The sequence below is a fragment of the Lithobates pipiens genome, unplaced genomic scaffold (genome assembly GCF_037356315.1).
Source record: "Lithobates pipiens isolate NorthernLeopardFrog02 unplaced genomic scaffold, aLitPip1_a1.2 Scaffold_10, whole genome shotgun sequence".
Lineage (NCBI taxonomy): Eukaryota > Metazoa > Chordata > Amphibia > Anura > Ranidae > Lithobates > Lithobates pipiens.
In genome coordinates, this window is record NW_027507686.1 from 41859653 (window position 1) to 41881689 (window position 22037).

Below are 22037 nucleotides of genomic sequence, written 5' to 3' on the forward strand. Positions count from 1 at the left end.
GTTATGCAACACTCTACCCAAATTAAATAAATAAAATAAAAACAATCCCACAAATAGAGGTTTCATATGGTGGTATTTGATCACCTCTGCAGTTTTTATTTTTCATGCTATAAACAAAAAAAGAGCGACAATTTTGAAAAAAAAATATATATATTTTCCTCAGTTTAGGCTGATATGTATTCTTCTACATATTTTTGGTTAAAAGAAAAAGCATATGTAATTTATAAGCATATAAAGTGTATACCGATTGGTTTGCGCAAAATGTATAGCATCTACAAAATAGGGGATAGAATTATGGCATTTTTATTATTATAATTTTTTTACTAGTAATGGCGGCGATCTGTGATTTTTATAGTGACTGTGACATTGCGCCGGACGCATCAGACACTTTTGACACTATTTTGGGACTAGTGACACTTATACAGCGATCAGTGCTATAAATATGCACTGATTACTGTATAAATGTCAATGGAAGGGAAGGAGTTAACACTTGGGGGCGATCAATGGGGTTAAATGTGTTACCTAGGGAGTTATTCTAACTGTGGGGGGAGTGGACTGATGACAGGGAGACCGATCAGTGTTCCTATATACTAGGACCACACAATCGGTCTCCTCCCCCCGACAGGATGTGGATCTGTCTTTCACCAGCAACCGTGGGTGTCTGGCGGACACCGCAGCCGCCGGGCATGCGCATTGGTTCCCGAGTCACATGGTGCGTGCGCACTCCCTATACCGCCCAGAGAGACAGAGTGTTCCTGTGGATGTCATATGACAATGAGTGGTAGGGAAGGGACTAAACTAGGGGTCTCAAACTGGCGGCTCTCCAGCTGTTGTGAAACTGCAAGTCCCATAATGCATTGCAAGGCTGACAGTTATAAGCATGACTCCCATAGGCAGAGACATGATGGGATTTGTAGTTTTGCAGCAGCTGGAGGGCCGCCAGTTTGAGACCCCTGCTTTAAACTGACTTCATCTGCATATCGAAGTTCATCCCTTTGATCTGTAGATGAATAAACAGAAAGATACATTTTATCTTAGTGTTTCAGCCGCTGAGCAATGTTGTTGATAAACATTAGGCTGCTTTTTTTTTGACAGCTCCAATTGCTGGACTTCTTTAACACTTCAACTTTCAACAAGAGAACCCCACTGATAGCTGAATGAGTCAGGGCGTGGCGGCCCCACTCCTTAACAACCATTAATTTACATCTTTTTTTAAATTTCAGCTGTCAGTGGCGGAATCCCACTGACAGCTGAAAGAACCGAGCCGGAAAGTATCAGTTTCAGCTATCGGTGCATGAGTACCGATACTCGTGCAAATGCTTAGTATCGCCACTGATACGGGTATCATTACATCCCTAGTGCTGACTCTCCCCTGACATCACTGCAGAAGGGCTCTACTCAAATGAGATCCTTTATATGTACTTTTTTTTATTAATTATGTTGTTTGCTTGGAGTTTAGCTTTAAGGGACAGCAAATCTAAATCATGATTGCCATATATAAAAGAGCAATTAATAATTACAGATATGCATGAAATGTTTTCTAGCCTTGGATATTGTATTTACATATGCCAGATGACTAAGGGCACAGTATTCTTGTCTCTATTGAGTGATTTTAGGATAAGGAGAGGCTAACTGTTGCAGCTTACAGTGTGATCGCTGTCAGAAAGTAATAAGCGTAGGAAAATATCTCGCCTAATTATTAGGGTGGTATTTCTATATCAATCAAGCTATAATTAAAATAGAACACTGTTAAGCACTCGTTCCACCTAAACAGCCCACATAAATGAATCCAGTGTACATTTAGAAAAATATCTCTGTAAAAAAACAATCTCTGGATTAAATAAAAAAATGCTAAAGTAGATAGTAGAAAGTAGATAAATCTGATTCATGAGTGTAGCAACCCGACCTAGACACCAACACTTAGACAGAGCGGGTGATACCACTAGGCAAACTAGGCAGCCACCTAGGACGCTCTGCTGCCTAGGGTGCCTAGCCACTGGTGTTCCTACTCTCTTCTCTCTGCAGCAAGCAACTAAGTCTCAGCATCAGCAGGCAGCAGCTGCTCCGTTCGCATATAGTGTCAGAGGTGCAGCGGTGGCGGAGGACTGTGTCTGTGTCTCAAATCTCAAATTAATGGAAGCAAGCAAACATTCATTGATGCACGCTGGTGAGGCTGCATTTGATGGGCGCTCGTAGGCTACATTGATGGACGCTGGCGAGGCTGCATTCATGGGCATTTGATGGGTGCTGGTAGGCTGCATTTGATGGGAGCTGGTGGGGCTGCATTTGATGGGCGCTTCATTGAAAAAGTGGGGTTTACGTGGGCAGGGAAAATGTGGTGGAGTCAGGGGTGTAGCCAAGGGGGGTGGGGCAGGAAATTAAGGTTTCGCCTAGGGTGTAAAAAATCCTTGCACCTGCCCTGCACCTAGATGTGTTTGTTAAGCATCCTATTCCAAACCATTATATTTAATATGAAAGTGTCCCCACATTGCTGTTATTACATCATCTCCTCTTCTTTGAAGGCTTTACAGAAGATGTTGGAGTGCCTATTCAGCCAAGAGAGCATTTGTGAGGTCAGCTATTAATGCTGAATAAGAAGACCTGGATCACAATCAGTGTTCTAATTTATATCAAAGGTGTTCAGTAGGGTTGAGTTCAGAGCTCTGCACAGACCAGTGTTTCTCAACTCCAGTCCTCAAGGCGCCCCAACAGGTCATGTCTTCAGGATTTCCCTCAGATGAAACAGCTTTGGTAATTACTAAGGCAGTGAAACTGATCAAATAACCTGTGCAAAATAATGGAGGGCCTGAAAACATGACCTGTTGGTGCGCCTTGAGGGCTGGAGTTGAGAAACACTGGCACAGACCACTGGAATTTCCCCACACCCAACTTGTCTAACCATGTGTTTTTGGATTTGGCTTTGTGCACAGGGGGTCATACTAAAACATAAAACATGATATCATTACTGTGTACTTCAGAAATTTAGGAGTTAAACGGGAGGAACCATTAAGAGCAGCAGGTGAACTAGAAAACTGACACATTGGGAAGCACCTGTTTCCCTCCAAAACTTTGGGGATTGGATCTTCAGCATTGGAGAGGTATTCAGTGGTTCCGGCATCAGGAGATTAAGGATGAACCTCAAGTTTGGGATGAACATGTGTTCATCTAGATCAGGGGTCTTTAAACTATGGCCCTCCAGTTGTTCAGGAACTGCAATTCCCATCATGCCCAGTCATGTCTGTGAATGTCAGAGCTTTACAATGCCTCATGGGACGTGAAGTTCCGCAACAACTGGAGGGTTGTAGTTTGGAGATCCCTGATCTAGATCAACTGTAGGTATATTGGGCTGTGTATATGGAGGTATCAATTTGTGTTTTGGTATTTTTTTTTTTTTCTGTGGGTTGAACTGGATGGACATGTGAATCTTATGGAAATTTGTATTTCATATGAATCCGAATTGAATTTCGTACACGAATTGACGGCGCCCATGTCTACTGGTGACCCCACAATAGGGATAAAACTTTGTCACGGAAGGGAGTTTAATAAGACACGTGGCCACTCATTAAAATTAGAAGAAAAGAGGTTTTATCCTTAAACTATGTAGAAGGTTCTATACTGTAAGAGAGGTAAGGATGTAGAGTTCCCTTCCACAGGCGATGGTCTCAGCGGGGAGCATCGATAGTTTCAAAAAACTATTAGATAAGCACCTGAACGACCACAACATACAGGGATATACAATGTAATACTGACATTTAATCACACACATAGGCTGGACTTGATGGACTTTTTCCAACTTCACCTACTTTGTAATAAGTCATATTAAAGATATACTTCAGTATCAAGGATTTCACAGGTAATTCAGAAATGATCTCCTATCTGAAGAAAGACTTGAGCATCTGATGGGTGGTGATGTTAATGGCATTAAATACATTCTGATTTGTTTTATTCATTTTTTTTTTTTGTATACATAATGCATAAAAACAACTATGGGGCTTAAACAATGAGGGGATTTCTGCATCTGTGATTTTCTTGTGAAGTCTAAATTAGATTTTTTTTATATATATACAGTATAAATGCTGGAATTCATGGCTGCTACTTTTCCTTCATCTTTTTTGCTGACCTATATAATGTTACCCACCCACTCTTTCAACTATTCCAGTCATTTCCTCTAAACGTAGATATATTTCAGAACCGCCAATCTATTACCACAGTTTGTATACACATATCACAGCGTGAAACACTGTAAATGAAATGAGTCATATGTGTTTTCAGTAATATGTTGTTTTTTGCAGTGGCGGCTGGTGCTCAAAATTATTCGGGGGGGGGGGGGGGGGGGGGGGCGTACATTTTTTTTGGAATAAAAATCATAAATTGCAGCCACTGTGCCATCAAGCGCTGCCACTGTGCCATCAAATGCTGCCACTGTGCCCTCAAATGCTGCCACTGTGCCTTCAGTTGCAGCCACTGTGCCAAATGCTGCCACTGTGCAAAACAATGCCACTGTGCCCATTAAACGCTGCCACTGTGCCACCAAATGCTGCCACTGTGCCAAAAGCTGCCACTGTGCCATCAAATTCTGCCATTGTGCCCATCAAATGCTGCCAGTGTGACCATCAAATGCTGCCAGTGTGCCCATCATATGCTGCCAGTGTGCTCTTGAATGCCCCTGGCATGACCCCCACCCGCTTGCCATCTGCCAGGCACTAACCCTGTCTTGGTGGGGCAGCGGGTGACGGCGATGAGCAGGGTCCTTCGTGCATCTCCTGCCATCCTCATCTCCTTTCCTCTCCTCCTGATAGGTGCCCAATAGCAGTGCCTGTCGTTTCAGCCAATCAGGTGACAGGTAACAGACCCAAGCACCTGATTGACGGAGAGGCGGTTTAGTTTTTGGAAAGCGAATATGAATTCGCTTTTCTAGCACAGCTGAGTGACCTGCGATTGCCCAGCATGGTGAGCGCTCGCAGGTCACCTTTTCTGACAACTATTGGAGCCTATGGCTCATATCCGAAAACACCCCCCGCCTCTGTAATTTCAGGTGCCCTGCGCCGGAAGAGAAGACGGGTGCCTGAATAGAGGGTGGCAGCTGCGGCCATAGATTGATTCATGCAATGCATAAATCTATTTATTAGTGATAGAGGGGTTGCTGGAGAGAGGGGGCAGTGCCCCTGTGCTCTTAATGCATGGGCTACCACTGGTTGTTTGGTAATAAGAAGATTTAAAATTACATGGGATCAGATCACGCAGGTGCTCTGGTGGTGAGATCTTCATGCTGGCAATCCTGAATGCTTCCAAGTTCCAGAATATGAGAATATTTAACATTTTAATAAAAGCTCTATTATTTTTATTTCAGGTAATTATATAGTGGGGTCAATTTATGTAGCACTTTACATATGCATTGTACATTCACATCAGTCCCTACCCTCAAGGAGTTTACAATCTAAGGTCCCCAACTCACATTCATGCAAAAGTGCTATCCACTAAACCACTGTGCCACCCCTCTATTACAAAAAGAACAAATGTAGCAGCATTGCATCATCTTCTGTTCACTTTTGTGATCTCTTGCTAGCTTTATGAGCCTTTGAAATTCTGGTGGGACTGTCTCTTATATAGTAGCTTCTTTGGATTGCAGTGTCTCCCTTGACCCAATCTGATGTGCACTCTCCCGAATGGGACTGAATCTCCACATGCTGTTTGGTGACGTGCTTGGGGGATGCATTCATTCTGGTGTAGTGCTTGAGGAACACAAGTGTATTACACAAAGCTTAAACCAAAACGAAGGAGCACCGGGCAGTGGACAGTGTCAGTAGAGCAGTGGATGGTGTCAGTAGAGGAGTGGACGGTGTCAGTAGAGTAGTGGATGGTGTCAGTAGGGCAGTGGACGGTGTCAGTAGAGCAGTGGATGGTGTAAGTAGGGCAGTGGACGGTGTCAGTAGGGCAGTGGATGGTGTCAGTAGGGCAGTGGACAGTGTCAGTAGAGCAATGGACGGTGTCAGTAGGGCAGTGGATGGTGTCAGTAGGGCAGTGGACGGTGTCAGTAGAGCAGTGGATGGTGTCAGTAGAGGAGTGGACGGTGTCAGTAGGGCAATGGACAGTGTCAGTAGAGCAGTGGATGGTGTCAGTAGGGCAGTGGACGGTGTCAGTAGGGCAGTCCGAAAAACGCAGATAAAATAGCGATAAAGTGCCCCTAAATCGAGCGGTGCTTTAGCACTAATGAGTGGATGGTGTCAGTAGGGCAGTGGACAGTGTCAGTAGAGCAGTGGACGGTGTCAATAGGTTAGTGGACGGTGTCAGTAAGGCAGTGGACGGTGTCAGTAGGGCAGTGGACGGTGTCAGTAGAGGAGTGGACAGTGTCAGTAGGGCAGTGGATGGTCTCAGTAGGGCAGTGGACGGTGTCAGTAGTGCAGTGGGCGGTGTCAGTAGAGCAGTGGACAGTGTCAGTAGGGCAGTGGACGGTGTCAGTAGGGCAGTGGACAGTGTTAGTAGAGCAATGGCCAGTGTCAGTAGGGCAGTGGACAGTGTCAGTAGAGTAGTGGACGGTGTCAGTAGGGCAGTGGATGGTGTCAGTAGGGCAGTGGATGGTGTCAGTAGAGCAGTGGAGGGTGTCAGTAGGTTAGTGGACAATGTCAGTAGCGCAGTGGACAGTGTCAGTAGGTCAGTGATCAGTAGGTCCATGCCTTCCCTCCTGTCAGAACAGTGATCTGCCTTATTTACATAGGCAGACCCCCTTTCTGCCTCTCTGCTGGATGGTTGTCGGGTGACGGCAGATATCAAGTCGCCGCTGGGCTTCTGCTGCGTGTGATCACCGCAGTAGAAAGCTGCCGGCAGCGTGCATGCGCGCCTCCAATCTGGAAGAGCAGGATCACGTATATATACTTTATTCTGGTGCAGAGGTGTCACCCTGTAGCAGTAAAACTGCTATAGGGTGGCCCTTAATTGGTTAAGTGGACACCCATGTGAGGGCCATGTTTACCCACACAGATGCACATGTATTCTGTGCATTGCCATACTGGCAGACCAAATTATATCACTTGGAACTGCTCACCATTTGACAGCCTTATAGGTTAGAGTTCTTGTCCCCAAACACACACTGTCTGCATTTGGGGATATGCACCCACATCTACATGGATGTCAGATTGGAAGCAGCAATTGTGTCCGTGCAGCTGCTGCATCTCAATTAACATGGATGGGATTGCCTGTAAGGGGTACATGGATCACCTGTGCGTCCCATGCTGGGAAACACAGCCCTCACGTAGGTGTACACTTCAGTACGCCCATCTGAACGAGGCCTGACCATAATGTAAGATTTTAGTTCAGTGCACGCAATGTTCCAAGGGTTCAAGATATCTAGGAATCTAGATCAACAGGACATTTTCTGTATTTAACCGAAAAAAAAAAAGAAAGAAAACAAATGCAGCCAAACTGGTAAACGGCAATATATTATATTATTGTTTTTAGGTATAGATACACTATATTGTCAAAAGTATTGGGATGCCTGCCTTTACACACACGTGACATTTAATGGCATCCCAATCTTAGTCCGTAGGATTCAGTATTGAGTTGGCCCGCTCTTTGCAGCTATAAAAGTTTCAACTCTTCTGGGAAGGCTGTCCACAAGGTTTAGGAGTGTGTCTATGTGAATATTTGACCATTCTTCCAGAAGAGCATTTGTGAGGTCAAACACTGAAGTGGACAAGAAGACCTGTCTCTCAGTCTCTACTCTAATTGATCCCAAAAGTGTTCTGTTGGTTTGAGGTCAAGACTCTGTGCAGGCCAGTCAAGTTCCTCCCCTTCAAACTCGCTCATGTCCTTGTGGACCTTGCTTTCTGCACTGGGGCAAAGTCATGTTCTGGAAGGGGCCACCCCCAAACTGTTCCCTCAAATTTGAGTGAAATTGTCCAAAATGTCTTGTTATGCTGACACCTTAAAGTGGTTGTTAAGCCACTGTGATCTCTCCATACAATCCTCTCTGGTCGATAATGATATGAGCCCAAGTGTGTATGCTTTATACAAAAAAGGTCATTCTATACCTTATTTCTCACTCAGAGCTCACGTGACCGGCCGCCTCCTCCCTCTCTTGACCTGACAGCCACAGTGGGAGGGTCTGAGAATCCCTCCTCCACTAATTGTTTTGGACCAGTGCACAAAGCAAGGTCCATAAAGACATGGATGAGCGAGCTTGGGGTGGAGGAACACCTTTGGGATGAATTAGCGTGGAGACAGCGAGCCAGGTCTTCTCATCCATATCCGTGCCTGACCTCACAAATATGTGCTTCTGGAAGAATGGTCAAACAATCCCATAGACACACTCCTAAACCTTGTGGACAGCCTTCCCAGAAGAGTTGAAGCTGTAATAGCTGCAAAGGGGGGGGCAACTCAATATTGAACCCTACGGACTGGGATACCATTAAAGATTATGTGCATGTAAACACAGGTGTCCCATTACTTTTGACAATATAGTGTATATCTCAATGATGACAGGTTATAATTTAGTTTTATTGAATTGCTAGTTAGGAAATCATGAGGGTGTCCGGAAATGTTCCTTGCATTACCATCTTCATTTTTAATGTACTCGGTTTCTGTAAAACATTTTTGCATATTGGAGGCTAGTTAAAAAAACAGAAACCAGCCTGTAATTTCTGTTTAGTGGCCCTTTAATATAAAATGGAACCAATTAGAAACTGAGAGACCATTTATCAACTTAGGCCAGTGAGGAAGCCATATGCGAGGGAGATATTTTATTCCCACATGTAATTCACTAGAGGCTGGCAATAAGTAATTTTTCTGCCTAATGCAGTCCCAAATATATCAATTTCTTCCCCTACAAAAATGGACACAGACATCACCTACGCCTGTCCTGGCTAATTAAGTGAGGCAATCGCCCCAGAAAAGTCAACATATAATAATCTTGTCCTTCTTCCTCCTACATAAGGACAGTCAGGTGCTCGGCTAACACAAGTCAAAGTTACAAGTTTATAGAAATATACTCAGACAGTGTTCAGAGTACATACCCAGGGCCCGGCGTTTATTGTCTTTTCCGAGAATAGGAATGACATTGGCTTTTTTAAAATAGTAAGAATCCTCATATCACCATGTCCTTTACAAGAAAATAGAAGATGAATTCTTTGTCCAAACATTTGTACAAGAAGATAAATGACTTGGTAAAACTTTTTTTTTTAGCTTGAGAGAATCACTTTTTGGCACAAGAGTTTTGGCTCAAGAAAATAATTTTCGACAACTGAAAAATTAATACTGTATGGCCAAACCCACAAAATATAGTAAATTATGATACTTAAAAGTGTCATTATTAGTAGGGGCATTCAGGGGCATGCCTAGAGTATTAGGCACCCGGGGTGGATTTTATATCTGACACCCCCCTACTTTAAAATTTAAAAACACCCCACTGTGCCCCCTGCATACCTCTGCACCCCCCAATATCTCTTTGTCACTACTTACTGTGTATTCCCTCTCCACAACTTCACCTCTGGACCCCTTTACACTATACAGCCCCCCCAACAGATCTGGGTGGCTGCACATTACACAGCCCCCCCCACTACCTCTGGATCCCTGCACATTACACAGCCCCCCACACCTCCGGACCCCTGCACATTACACAGACTCCACCACTACCTCTGGATCCCTGCACATTACACAGCCCCCCACACCTCTGGACCCCTGCACATTACACAGACTCCACCACTACCTCTGGATCCCTGCACATTACACAGCCCCCCACACCTCTGGATCCCTGCACATTACACAGCCCCCCACATCTCTGGATCCCTGCACATTACACAGCCCCCCACAACTCTGGATCCCTGCACATTACACAGCCCCCGACACCTCCGGACCCTGCACATTACACAGCCCCCCCACTACCTCTGGATCCCTGCACATTAGGAATGACATTGGCTTTTTTTAAATAGTAAGAATCCTCATATCACCATGTCCTTTACAAGAAAATAGAAGATGAATTTGTTGTCCAAACATTTGTACAAGAAGATAAATGACTTGGTAAAACTTTTTGTTTTAGCTCGAGAGAATCACTTTTTGGCACAAGGGTTTTGGCTCAAGAAAATCATTTTCGGCAACTGAAAATTAATTTAGCACACATGAAAAATGAATACTGTATATCCAAACCCACAAAATATAGTAAATTATGTTACTTAAAAGTGTCATTATTAGTAGGGGCATTCAGGGGCATGCTTAGAGTATTAGGCATCTGGGGTGGATTCTATATCTGGCACCCCTCAACTTTAAAATTTAAAAACACCCCAGTGTGCCCCCTGCATACCTCTGCACCCCCCAATATCTCGTTGTCACTACTTACTGTGTACTCCCTCTCCACAACTTCACCTCTGGACCCCTTTACACTATACAGCCCCCCCAACAGATCTGGACCCCTGCACATTACACACCCCCCCCCACTACCTCTGGATCCCTGCACATTACACAGCCCCCCACACCTCCGGACCCCTGCACATTACACAGCCCCCACCACCACTACCTCTGGATCCCTGCACATTACACAGCTCCCCCACTACCTCTGGATCACTGCACATTACACAGCCCCTCCACCCTAGCTCTGAACCCCTGCACATTACACAGCCTCCTCACATCTCTGGACCCCTGCACATTACACAGCCTCCCCACCCCAGCTCTGGACACCATACATTACACAGCCTCCCCACCACAGCTCTGGCCCCCTGCATATTACACAGCCCCCCCCCAGCTCTGGACCCCTGCATATTACACATCCCCCTAGCTCTGGACCCTATACATTACACATCGCCCCCATAGCTCTAGACCCCTGCACATTACATGCAGGCCCCCCAGCTCTGGACCCCTGTACATTACACAAACCCCCTCCAGTTATGGACCCCTGCATATCACACAACCCTCAGCTTGGGACCCCTGCACATTACACATTGCCCCTCCCAGCTCGGGACCCCTACACATTACACACTGCCCCTCCCCCCAGCTCCAGACCCCTGGACATTAAACATTGCCCCTTCCTACCTTACTGAGGCATGCATGCAGAGCTGATCAGAGGGCGGTAACCGCTGGCGTTAATTTCTCATATTAACAATGCTAATGATTGGTTGCTAGAACCGCCTTTAGCTTTGAAAAGCACGTGAAAACCGCCTCCCATGCGCTTGCGGAATGTTACAAAAATTTCTGTAAGCAGCATCTTTGGCGCTGTTTGGGAGCGATGTGTTTAGCGCTCCCAAAACGCCATGCACATTGCAATGAATGAGCAGCGCTTCCAAAGTGCCAAAAATTTGACTTTTTACCATTTTTTTTTTAAAATGTGCCCCGCTAACGTCCAAAAAAGCAGATAAAATAGCGATAAAGTTCCCCTAAATCAAGCAGTGCTTTAGCACTAACGACCCAGGCGTCCCAGTGTGAAAGGGGTCTAAGGAAGATAGCAAATTGCAAAGTACAGAAATCTATACAATCCGATTCATATTCACTGATCATTGTTTTGGCTTCAAAAATTGAATTTCTGTTGGCCACTTAATTATATTTGTACTCTCTGCTATGCTTTACTCAATAACTGTAGGGGAAAAAGCAATGTGAACACATGGAAGGCGTCATGTAGCTGCAGCGGAGGAAATATAATTTTAGACCTTTCCTAACAACACACCTGGTTGTTGCTGCCACTGCTGGAGACAGATGAAGGAGCCCGTGGCTACGAATGACCTTGTATATAGGCCAGAGTCACAATCCATAAAGGGAATTCGCAGTGACCTACGTAGATCCGATCATAACCTACAACAACTGCAAGGACAATTTTCCCATTTAGCCAAGATATGGAGACCTTGCAACTGCCAGGTTGTGGGCTGAACAGAAGTCTGAGTGGAAAGGAGACATTTTTGCTGAGTATTTAAAAAAAAAAAAAACGCAATGGAATTGGTTAATTTATAGAAACTGATACCTTAAAGTATATCTAAGCTCGATAACAAAAATACATTGTAATACATTGTAGCTTGCCTGTCCTAAGATGTGGTGGATATATTTGTTTTCTTTTGTCAGACATTTTTTGCTTTATTCTCATCCAGTAGTTCTGCCAGTAACACACTTCCTGTCCTAGAGTGACAACGCTCAGCTGCTCTACTGTATCTATGGAAGAGCAGCTTCAGCTTAGGATTGGGCTTCAGCAGGGGTAGGCAACCTTTTGTGTCAATAAATGTTTTCAAAGAAATTGAGAATGTTGGCTACATAAAAATAAATGTCAACTTCACATGCTCAATCACCAAAGGGTATTTTTATAAAACAAATGCTGTAAACTACTTGAATAATAAGAAATGAACCAATTGAATAATAAGAAATGAACCAATTTCTCCATCCTCACACCTCAGATCAGGCCCAACTTTTGCACCTTCACAGCAGAGATCAGACCCAATTTCTCCACCTTCCCATCTCCGATCAGACCTAATTTCTACACCTTTACACCTCAGATCAAGCCCAATTTTTGCACTTTCACACCAGAGATCAGCCTCAATTTCTGCACTTTTACACCCCAGATCAGGCCCAACTTCTGCACCTTCACACCAGAGATTAGACACAATTTCCCCACCTTCCCAACTCAGATCAGGCCCAACTTCTGCACCTTCCCACCAGAGATCAGACCCAATTTCTGCACCTTTACACCTCAGATCAGGCCCAATTTCTGCACCTTTACACCTCAAATCAAGTCCAACTTCTGCACCTTCACACCAGAGATCAGACCCAATTTTTCCACCTTCCCACCTCAGATCAGACCCAATTTCTGCACCTTTACACCTCAGATCAAGCCCAATTTCTGCACTTTCACACCAGAGATCAGACAAAATTTCTGCACCTTTACATCTCAGATCAGCCCCAATTTCTGCACTTTTACACCCCAGATCAGGCCCAACTTCTGCACCTTCACACCAGAGATCAGACCCAATTTCTGCACCTTTGCACCTCAGATCAGCCCCAATTTCTGCATTTTTACACCCCAGATCAGGCTCAACTTCTGCACCTTCACACCTCAGATCAGCCCCAATTTCTGCACCTTTACACCTCAGATCAAGCCCAACTTGTGCACCTTCACACGAGAGAACAGACCCAATTTCTGCACTTTCAGACCTCAGATCAGACCCAATTTCTGGACCTTCAGAACTCAGATCAGCCCCAATTTCTGCACCTTTACACCTCAGATCAAGCCCAACTTGTGCACCTTCACACGAGAGAACAGACCCAATTTCTGCACTTTCAGACCTCAGATCAGGCCCAACTTCTGCACCTTCAGAACTCAGATCAGGCCCAACTTCTGCACCTTTACACGTTGGGGATTTTTGGGAATTCAGGAAGATAAATAGAGGTACTGTATATGCATGAACCTACTGTTTTCTGCTTTTTTTTGTTAATCTTCATTCAGATACAGTATATAATAAGAATACAAACTAAAGATCAGTGAGGGCCATATTACACTACAATTTCTGAATTCTGGATGCATTTCTGCATGCGTGTTTTTGGTACCTTTCAGTGCGTTTTTCCCATATTTTTTTATTAATCTCAATTGAGGACACTTGAGAACATGCATGTAACGGTTCGTTTGTGATGCATTTTGTTGCATTCCAGATGTGTTCCATAAAGAAAAAATGCAACGTGTTCTACTTTTGTTGACTGCACTCAAACGCACTCCACTGGTGTGAACTAAGGCCATTGGAATCCATGTTAAATACTGTCCATGCATTAGATGCAGAATAAAAAATGCACTGGACTGTATCTGGTATGAACCAGCCCTGAATGTATTTTTAAAAATACAATCAGTGTAAATGCCTGAACATGCCTCCTCTAAACATCCTAAAGTGTTACCAAACCCCAATAGTAAAATCAGTCTGTAGATGCAGTAAAGCATGCTTGTTACACTCACTGTGGAACCTAAAGGGTTAATACTCTGCATTGTGTAAAAAGGCAGTTGGATCTTGTGTTTTTTGATGCTCCCCTTCTTTCACAGTCCCCAATCCATCTCATGAAAGAGCCTTGGGGACACCCTGCACATGCTCAGTTTGGTGTGTATTGCTAAAAAGTTTTTCTTGGGAGGCTGCATGTAATAAGCACAGGGCCAATCAGTACTGCCCAGGCAGAGGGGTCATGCAGCCTCATAGGACAGTCAGAGGAGAATGGAACTTCCACAAGCTTTAACCAGTGCTCAGCTGGACACTGATAGAAGTCAAAAGACTAGTATATACTGCTGATGAGAAAAGGTATTTAGCAGTTTATATTTACTAAAATGATTGCAGTTCCATGTTCTGTGTACTGTGGAAGGCCAGATATAGTGAATGCAGGGTCTTTGGTTTAGTAACATTTTAGGCAGTAATACTAGAAGAGGTAAGGGCTAAGGGAAACCCTAAAAGCCAACCAGTGCATACCATGCTGGCAGAGAACATGCTGACAGAAGGAGTGATCAGAATGATGACTCATAAGTGTGCTGTTACTACTTTGTTGTCCAATCAGCAGGGTAGAGGAGTGTTCTTGACCAAACTGCTGTTGTATTGGAGGGTGACCACCCGGCTATGCTACTTGGCACAGGTTTCTGTATAATAAGGCTTTACGGAACTTGTGGCAGGTGAGCCCGTTCCTATGTATATTTCATCTATGTATTTAGCAGCTTGCCCGGTGTCTAGCCTTAATTACTTACTAAAGTCATGTTTTTTACTTCATCTTCATTATAACTTGACATTACAATGACATTTCAATAAGTTCTGCCTTTCAATTCTCTTTTTTTATCCATGTAAAAACAAAGGGGAAATCAACATATTTATGTCAAAGCATAAGATACGGTGTTATTTATGAGCAGGTTTAAAACTTGTCACAGTGCTTATGATTAGTTACTACAGTGCTACTGGGAGTATTATTATAAACTGCCGCTTCATTTGGTTATGTGTCAATTACTTAAACAATACTCATGATCTGCATCCTCCAGGGCAAAGTAACACAGTTGCAAATGGATCTTATTGATAGCCGCAGCACTAACAGAATGCTAATTGTCATTTTAGCTTCACACAGACTTGGATCCTGGGAGCAGCAAAATCAAGTACATCCTTTCCGGAGAGGGAGCCGGCACCATCTTCGTGATCAATGACAATACGGGAGATATTCACGCAATGAAGAGACTTGATCGGGAGGAGAAGGCCGAGTACACCCTTACAGCACAGGCCGTAGATAGAGTTACCAACAAACCTTTAGAACCCCCTTCAGAGTTCATCATTAAAGTTCAGGACATCAATGACAACGCACCGGAATTCCTTAATGGACCGTACCATGCCACAGTCCCTGAGATGTCTCTCGTGGGTATGTATGCAAGCATAATCTTTTAATATTTTCACCCTGATGTATTTGTGTTGAGGTATCCAACAATGATGTATCCATAGCTTAGTTCAGTGATGGCAAACCTTGGCACCCCAGATGTTTTGGAACTACGGTTTCTATGATGCTCATGCACTCTGCAGTGTAGTGGAGCATCATGGGAAATGTAGTTCCAAAACATCTGGGGTGCCAAGGCACGCCATCACTGGTTTAGTTTCTTGGAATAGATATTACCTGTACATTGGCCTATGCATCTGTCCTTGCCGAATCAGGTGAAATGATTTTGATGGTGACCTGTTTTTTTAAAGCAGACCTAAACTCCTGATGAAGGTTTTAGATCTTGAGATGCAACACGTTGAGAGCTCCTAATGGTTTGAGACTTATGAGGTCGATATACTAAAACTGAAGAGTGCAAAATCTGGTGCAGCTCTGCATGGAAACCAATTGGCTTCCAGTTGTATTGTGTCGAAGCTTAACGGAAGAAGCTGGGTTAGAAGCTGATTGGCTACCATGCACAGTTGCACCAGATTTTACACTCTACAGTTTTAGTAAATCAACTCTATGCAATTCAGTTACCCCCTGGATTCAAGCTTATACCGACACTCGTCACTTAATGACCGGGTTCCGTTCCTATGACTAGGTCATTAAGTGAATTGGTCACTAAGTGAGGAGCAGCCCCTTACCAACATTTTAAGCGTACTGGACTGGTAGAGTGTTTGTGACAACCATCTTTAGATATTGTTTTAATGTTACATTTGCGCCATTTATAATTGTTGGATATATTTATACATTTTAAGTTTATACAGTAGTGTATTGTGCACTGTTTGTTTCCATGACCAAAGTTCTCATACAGCATACAATACTGATGGGTCATAGAGCTGGTCATAAGTGTGAATGATCATTAACCATTTGCCGACTACCCTATACTGCTATAGGGTGGCAGCTGTGCTCAGGATCACATATATATATATATATATATATATATATATATATAAAAATATATATATATATATATATATATATATATATATATATATATATATATATATATATATATATATATATATATATATATATGGTTGACCCCATCCCCTTGTTATGTTGTTGGCCAGGGGCATGCTTGGCCAATGACGTCACAAGGGGGTGGGGGTCATGGTGGGAGTGGACCATTTTTTTTTTTACAATGAAATCATGGAATATAATGAATATTCACAGCAGAAGCCAATCTGCAGGTGCCGGAGATGTCCTCTGGCACCCACAGATCATCGGCAATACAAAGAGAACTGAGATAAGCCCATGTAAAAAAGGCATATCTCAGTTCTGACAGAGGGGAGGGATGTATTCTGTGTCTCTGTAAAGCAGGGACTAGAATTAATCTCTTCCGCTGGTAAAAGCAACACACTGTTTACACAAAAACACTGGCTAGGCACACAGTTAACCCTTTGATAATAGCTTTTGGGGGCGTGACAGGATGTGCGGAGTGGAGTGAGTGAGTGTGTGGAAGACGCTGTGTGTGTCTCCCTCCCTGGCCCCCATGGCGAAAGCGCGGAGTGCTTAAAAATTACGGCCGGGTGCAGCATGAGGAGGGTTGGAGCTGAGCAGCATGGCAGCATAGCAGAACGTTGGACGGGAGGAGGAGCGACGGCGTTACATTACCTTGGTGTGTGGAGATCTCGGAGATGTTCGCTGACCCCCGCTGACCCCCGCTGATTTCCGGGTTCCGTATCCTGACGGCCGAAGAGAAGGACGAGCTCACGAATACTTCCGACCAACGCCGAACCCCTCCTACTGAGAGACGCCGCTTACAGTAACCAGTAACCACCGAAGGTTCCCCCGCTCTCCGGTAAGCCGCGACAGGAGGAAGGAGGTAAGCGGCGGGATTGCGGGGAGGAAGAAACCGGCAGACTGAGGGGCATTGCAAGCGGAGGTTTGGTGGAGTAAGCTGGGATACAGTGTTGTCCGTGGGCCGTTAACAGTTAATCAGGCACCGAAGGGGGTAAGAAAGTCCTGTATCCCCCTGTCAGTTTTATTTTTTTTTTCTTCCTCTCCCTCTGGATGCCTGGATGCCCGGACTCTACCGCCCTGTGTGTGAGACTGCTATACTAAATTAAACTAAACTATTATCCTGGGCAAGTAAAGGAATACTTCCTGTGGAAAAAGGAAAAAAAAAGGGGAAAAAAAAAGGAAAAAAAAAAACCCCGAACATTTTGTAAGCAGTGTTCAGGAAATCAGACTCTGGGAGCCTGTGATCTGTGGACTGACTATAAGTCTAGCTTAGTACTGCACTAATGTAACAACTGTATGTATTAACTGAAGGACGGTGTTTGTGCTAAATATTAACAGGCTAAACGGTACATGAGCTAATGTGAGCAAAATAAACGTTTGTGGTGTTATGAAGCCTAGAAAAACCAAGAAAACAGGAAGAGTCTGTGATACCTGAAATGAACATTGGGACACGGCTATTACTGCATTTAATGACTATTGTTTGGTGGGCGGCAGGGTTAAAATCCTTTTAAACTGTGCTATATCCAGGATTGTTCTGAAGGAAGCGGCGAGAAAGGGAAAGTAATATGCAGCACCTGCGCTCTGCAAAAGAAAGGGGGGAAAAAAGCTCGCAACAGTCCGCCACAGCAGCTAAATTAGAACAATATGCTCATAACCCGGCACAGTCTTCTCAGACTCCTCCAAAAAAAGGACAGTCAAAGGTGCAGCAAGGTGTAATGACCGAAAGGAAAAGCATGGGACAGTCAAACATTAATATTAACACGCAGGCTGGAGCAGGGGCAAAATCCTCAGTAAATAAAAATGCGGATGCAGGGGAACAGTATATAGAAACTATAACAGGCGACTCCCCCTTGTTAGAAAAAGAGCCAACTATAAAGGACGTGCTATTGGCCGTAAATGCATGTAACATCTCACTGAAAGAACTTTGTAAACAAATGAAGGGAGTGAAGGAGGATCTACTAGTGGTAAGGCAAGACCTACAGAAAGTGGTGGAAAGGACGACAGAACTTGAGACGAGGACTAGTAGACTAGAAGATGATACAACCTTCTTAATTAAAGAAGTAGAAGGCTTGAAGGAGCAGTTCAGTAGTTACAGAATAAGAATGGATGAAATGGAAAATAGGCTCCGGAGGGACAATGTGCGAATAGTGGGACTTCCTGAAAGAAGCGAGGGTGTAAACCCTGCTGAATTTATGGAGCATCTTTTGGTTGATTTGTTCAGAAGGGAGGCTTTTTCGACAACATTCTCTATAGAGAGGGCACATAGGGTACCCTTTAGAGCCCCACCTGAGGGGGGGCGCCCCAGGCCACTACTGATGAAATTACTCAATTATAAAGATAAAGTGGTGTTGTTACGGAAAGCAAGGGAAATGGGGAATGTATTGTATAGGGGTGTTAGAATTTCATTATACTCTGACTTTTCCCCAGAACTCCAGAGAAAAAGGGCAGAGTTCTTCCAGGTGAAACGCAGGCTACAGAAGCTTAGTGTGTCGTATGCTCTTCTTTATCCGGCAAAGTTACGGATTAATGCTCTAGGGCATACTCAGGTTTTCTGCTCCCCAATGGAAGTGGAAAAATGGAAAGAAGAAAATAAAGAAAAATTTTAGCCCTGGGGATCGTGGACAGGAGGGTGCTGGGAAGATAGGAAGAGCTGGGGGGGTATAGTATGCATGGTGTTTTTTTTTTTTTTTGTGTTGTGTGAAAGGGGGGGCGGGAGGGAGGTAACACACAGCGAGGGTAGCAGGTGTGGGTGGTGAATAGGTTGTGAAGAGAGTGGTATAAGGTCACTAATAGCCCCTTGGGTAACACCTGGGAAGGTGGGGGAGGGGGGGCTGGGAGGTAGAATGGGAGGGGAGGGAAGAAAAGGGGGGAGGTTGAGGGAGGGAAAAAAATATATGTTTGCACTAAAAGAAGTTCAGGAGATAATCCAAACAAAGAAAGGATACAAAGTTTGGGGTGGTAAAATATGGGGTGGTAAAAAACAAGGAAAATCTGTTGGTTTCACGGGGAAAAATGGTAACAAACAACTATATAGTATAATTCACGTTAAGAGACACATAATATATGAAATAATGATGATGTTTAGGAAATTTATTATTATACTGTGGTTTAATAATGGGGGAGGTTGGTATAATTTAATTAAAAGGGTAGGAGTGGATCTTAGCAGTGTTTTCATTAGACTGCTCATCTTGTTCTCTCTCCATCCTGCTCCATTCCCCTTTTTCATCTATTGTTGTTAATGCAGGATGGAAAAATTAAGGTAGGCTCCTGGAATGTGAGGGGCCTGGGGACGCAGGTGAAACAAAAAGCGGTGCTTTCCAGGTTGGAGGGATATGGAGTAGGGTTGTTATGCCTGCAGGAGACTCATTTAAATAGAGACACAATATACCGGCTGCAGAGTAGAAAATATCAATTTCAATACCATTCTGTTTACTGACATATAGTAGGGGGTGAGTGTCTTGGTAAGAACGGGGGTGAATTTTGTATGTAAGCGGGTTAGCCTTGATGAAAAGGGTAGATACATTTTCTTACACTGTTTAATTGAAAATAGAGAATGTATGTTGGCAAATATTTATATCCCTCCACCATTCAAAATGGAAGTGCTTTTTAAATTACAGGACTTCCTAGTTGGGATAGATAGTGTTCCTATAATAATAGTAGGGGATCTCAATACGGTTTTAGATATTAAAATTGATAGATTCCCAGAAAAAATACTGGTGGAACCGGTTGGGCAGGGGAGAATGGGTCAGTACCTGGAAGAGGCAGGACTACTGGATTTATGGAGAACCGGGAATCCGGGAGTCCGGCAGTATAGTTGTCATTCGGTAGCGCATTCTACATTATCCAGGATTGATATGATACTGGGGAATGACCTTGCCCTACATATGGTGGAAAAGATTGAATACCAGTCCAGGGGGATTTCAGATCATTCTCCAGTGATAGTAGCATTAAAAATGAGAGAACGAAGGGTACAGAGGGCGTGGAAATTGAACCCGCTCTGGTTGGAACTAATAAAAAAAGAGACAGAAGAACGCCCTGAGAGAATCCAGTGGGAGCTAAAAGAATTTCTAAAAAATAATCGGGGTACAGTAATGTCAGGGATCCTATGGGATACTCTGAAAGCCTTCCTGAGGGGTCTGCTGATCCAATCAATAGCAAAAATAAATAGAAAATCTAAGGAGCAGGAGGTAAGAATAGGTAGAGAAGTGTTAGAGGCTGAAAGAGATTTTATTAGTGACCCCATCCAGGGTAAGAAAAAAATCTGGTTAGATAAACAAGAAGAATTTAGGCTAATAACCCTGAAGAAAGCGGAGATACAACATATGCTCCAACGCCAAGTCTCCTTTGCTGAAGGGGAAAGTATGGGAAAAATGCTAGCACAACTGGTGAAGAACAACAGGGGCCCCTCCTCAATCCCGGCGATTAGGACATCTGAGGGAGAGGTTATAACGGAAACTGGGAGTATATGTCAAGTATTTGGAGGATACTATAAAAAACTTTATACTGCACAGAAAGTGGGGATGGATGAGCAGATGGAAACATTTTTAGGCCACCTAGAGGTACCATGTTTGACACAAGAAGAAAGAGAAGAACTGGAAGCCCCTATAACTCTGAAGGAACTTCAGGAAGCAGTTGCGAGTATGCCAAATCAGAAATCGCCTGGGCCAGATGGGCTACCGATTGAAGTTTATAAAAACTATGGCGAGATACTGCTTCCTGAACTTCTGGAGACGTTAAGAGGAGCATATGGGGAGGGTAAATTGCCACCATCAATGATGGAGGCAGTTATAATTTTGTTGTACAAAGAAGGAAAGGACTCACTAGATGTAGCAGCATATAGACCAATCTCTCTCTTGTGCACTGATACAAAGATACTGGCCAAGGTTTTAGCGATTAGGCTCAATCGAGTTATAGCAAGATTAGTCCATATGGACCAAACAGGGTTCATTGCCAATAGGTCAACTAGTATAAATATTAGAAGAGCGTTCTTGAATCTACAGATCCCAACGGATAATGATACTCCGGGGGCAGTTGTGGCATTGGACGTAATGAAAGCATTCGATAGTGTAGAATGGGGATATATATGGAAAGTCTTGGAGAAATTTGGCCTGGGTCCTTTTTTTATAGGCTGGATTAGGATGCTATACGATAAACCTAGCGCTAGATTAAAAATTAATAACGAGTTCTCTGATAAAATAGAGTTGGGGAGAGGGACGAGGCAGGGGTGCCCATTGTCGCCCCTGCTCTTCGCGCTGGCTATAGAGCCTTTGGCCTGTGCAATCAGAGCAAACCGGGAAATAGTTGGATTTTTGAGAAAAACGGGGGAGGAAAAAATCTCTCTCTATGCAGATGATATCCTGTTATTTCTGGGGGATATGAGGTACTCATTGCCAAAAGCAATAGGATTGGTGCAAGGGTTTGGAGGCTTTACAGGACTGGAGATTAATTGGGAAAAGTCGGAATGTCTTCCGTTAGACCCAACTGGTCAACAAACAGCCCTGGGAATCCCCCAAATGTCAACAGTGGATAAGCTGAAATATCTGGGAGTAACCCTGACAAGGGATCCTAAGCAGTATATAAATTATAATCTAGTCCCACTATTGGTTAAGTTTAAACAAAAAATTGCTATATGGAAGCGAATGCCTCTCTCGGTGGCTGGTAGATGTAACCTGATAAAAATGATATGGATGCCC

The 22037-nt window shown here is 43.9% G+C and overlaps 1 protein-coding gene across 2 annotated transcripts in view; it reads left to right on the forward strand.

Moving 5' to 3' along the window:
- The window catches only part of CDH8 (cadherin 8), a 663994-nt gene that overhangs the window by 217830 nt on the left and 424127 nt on the right, over positions 1-22037 (forward strand). For both annotated transcript variants that reach the window (XM_077454372.1, XM_077454381.1), the window contains exon 3: positions 15030-15324. In XM_077454372.1, the coding sequence (XP_077310498.1) occupies positions 15030-15324 (295 nt within the window). The remainder of the gene's footprint in view (positions 1-15029; positions 15325-22037) is intronic.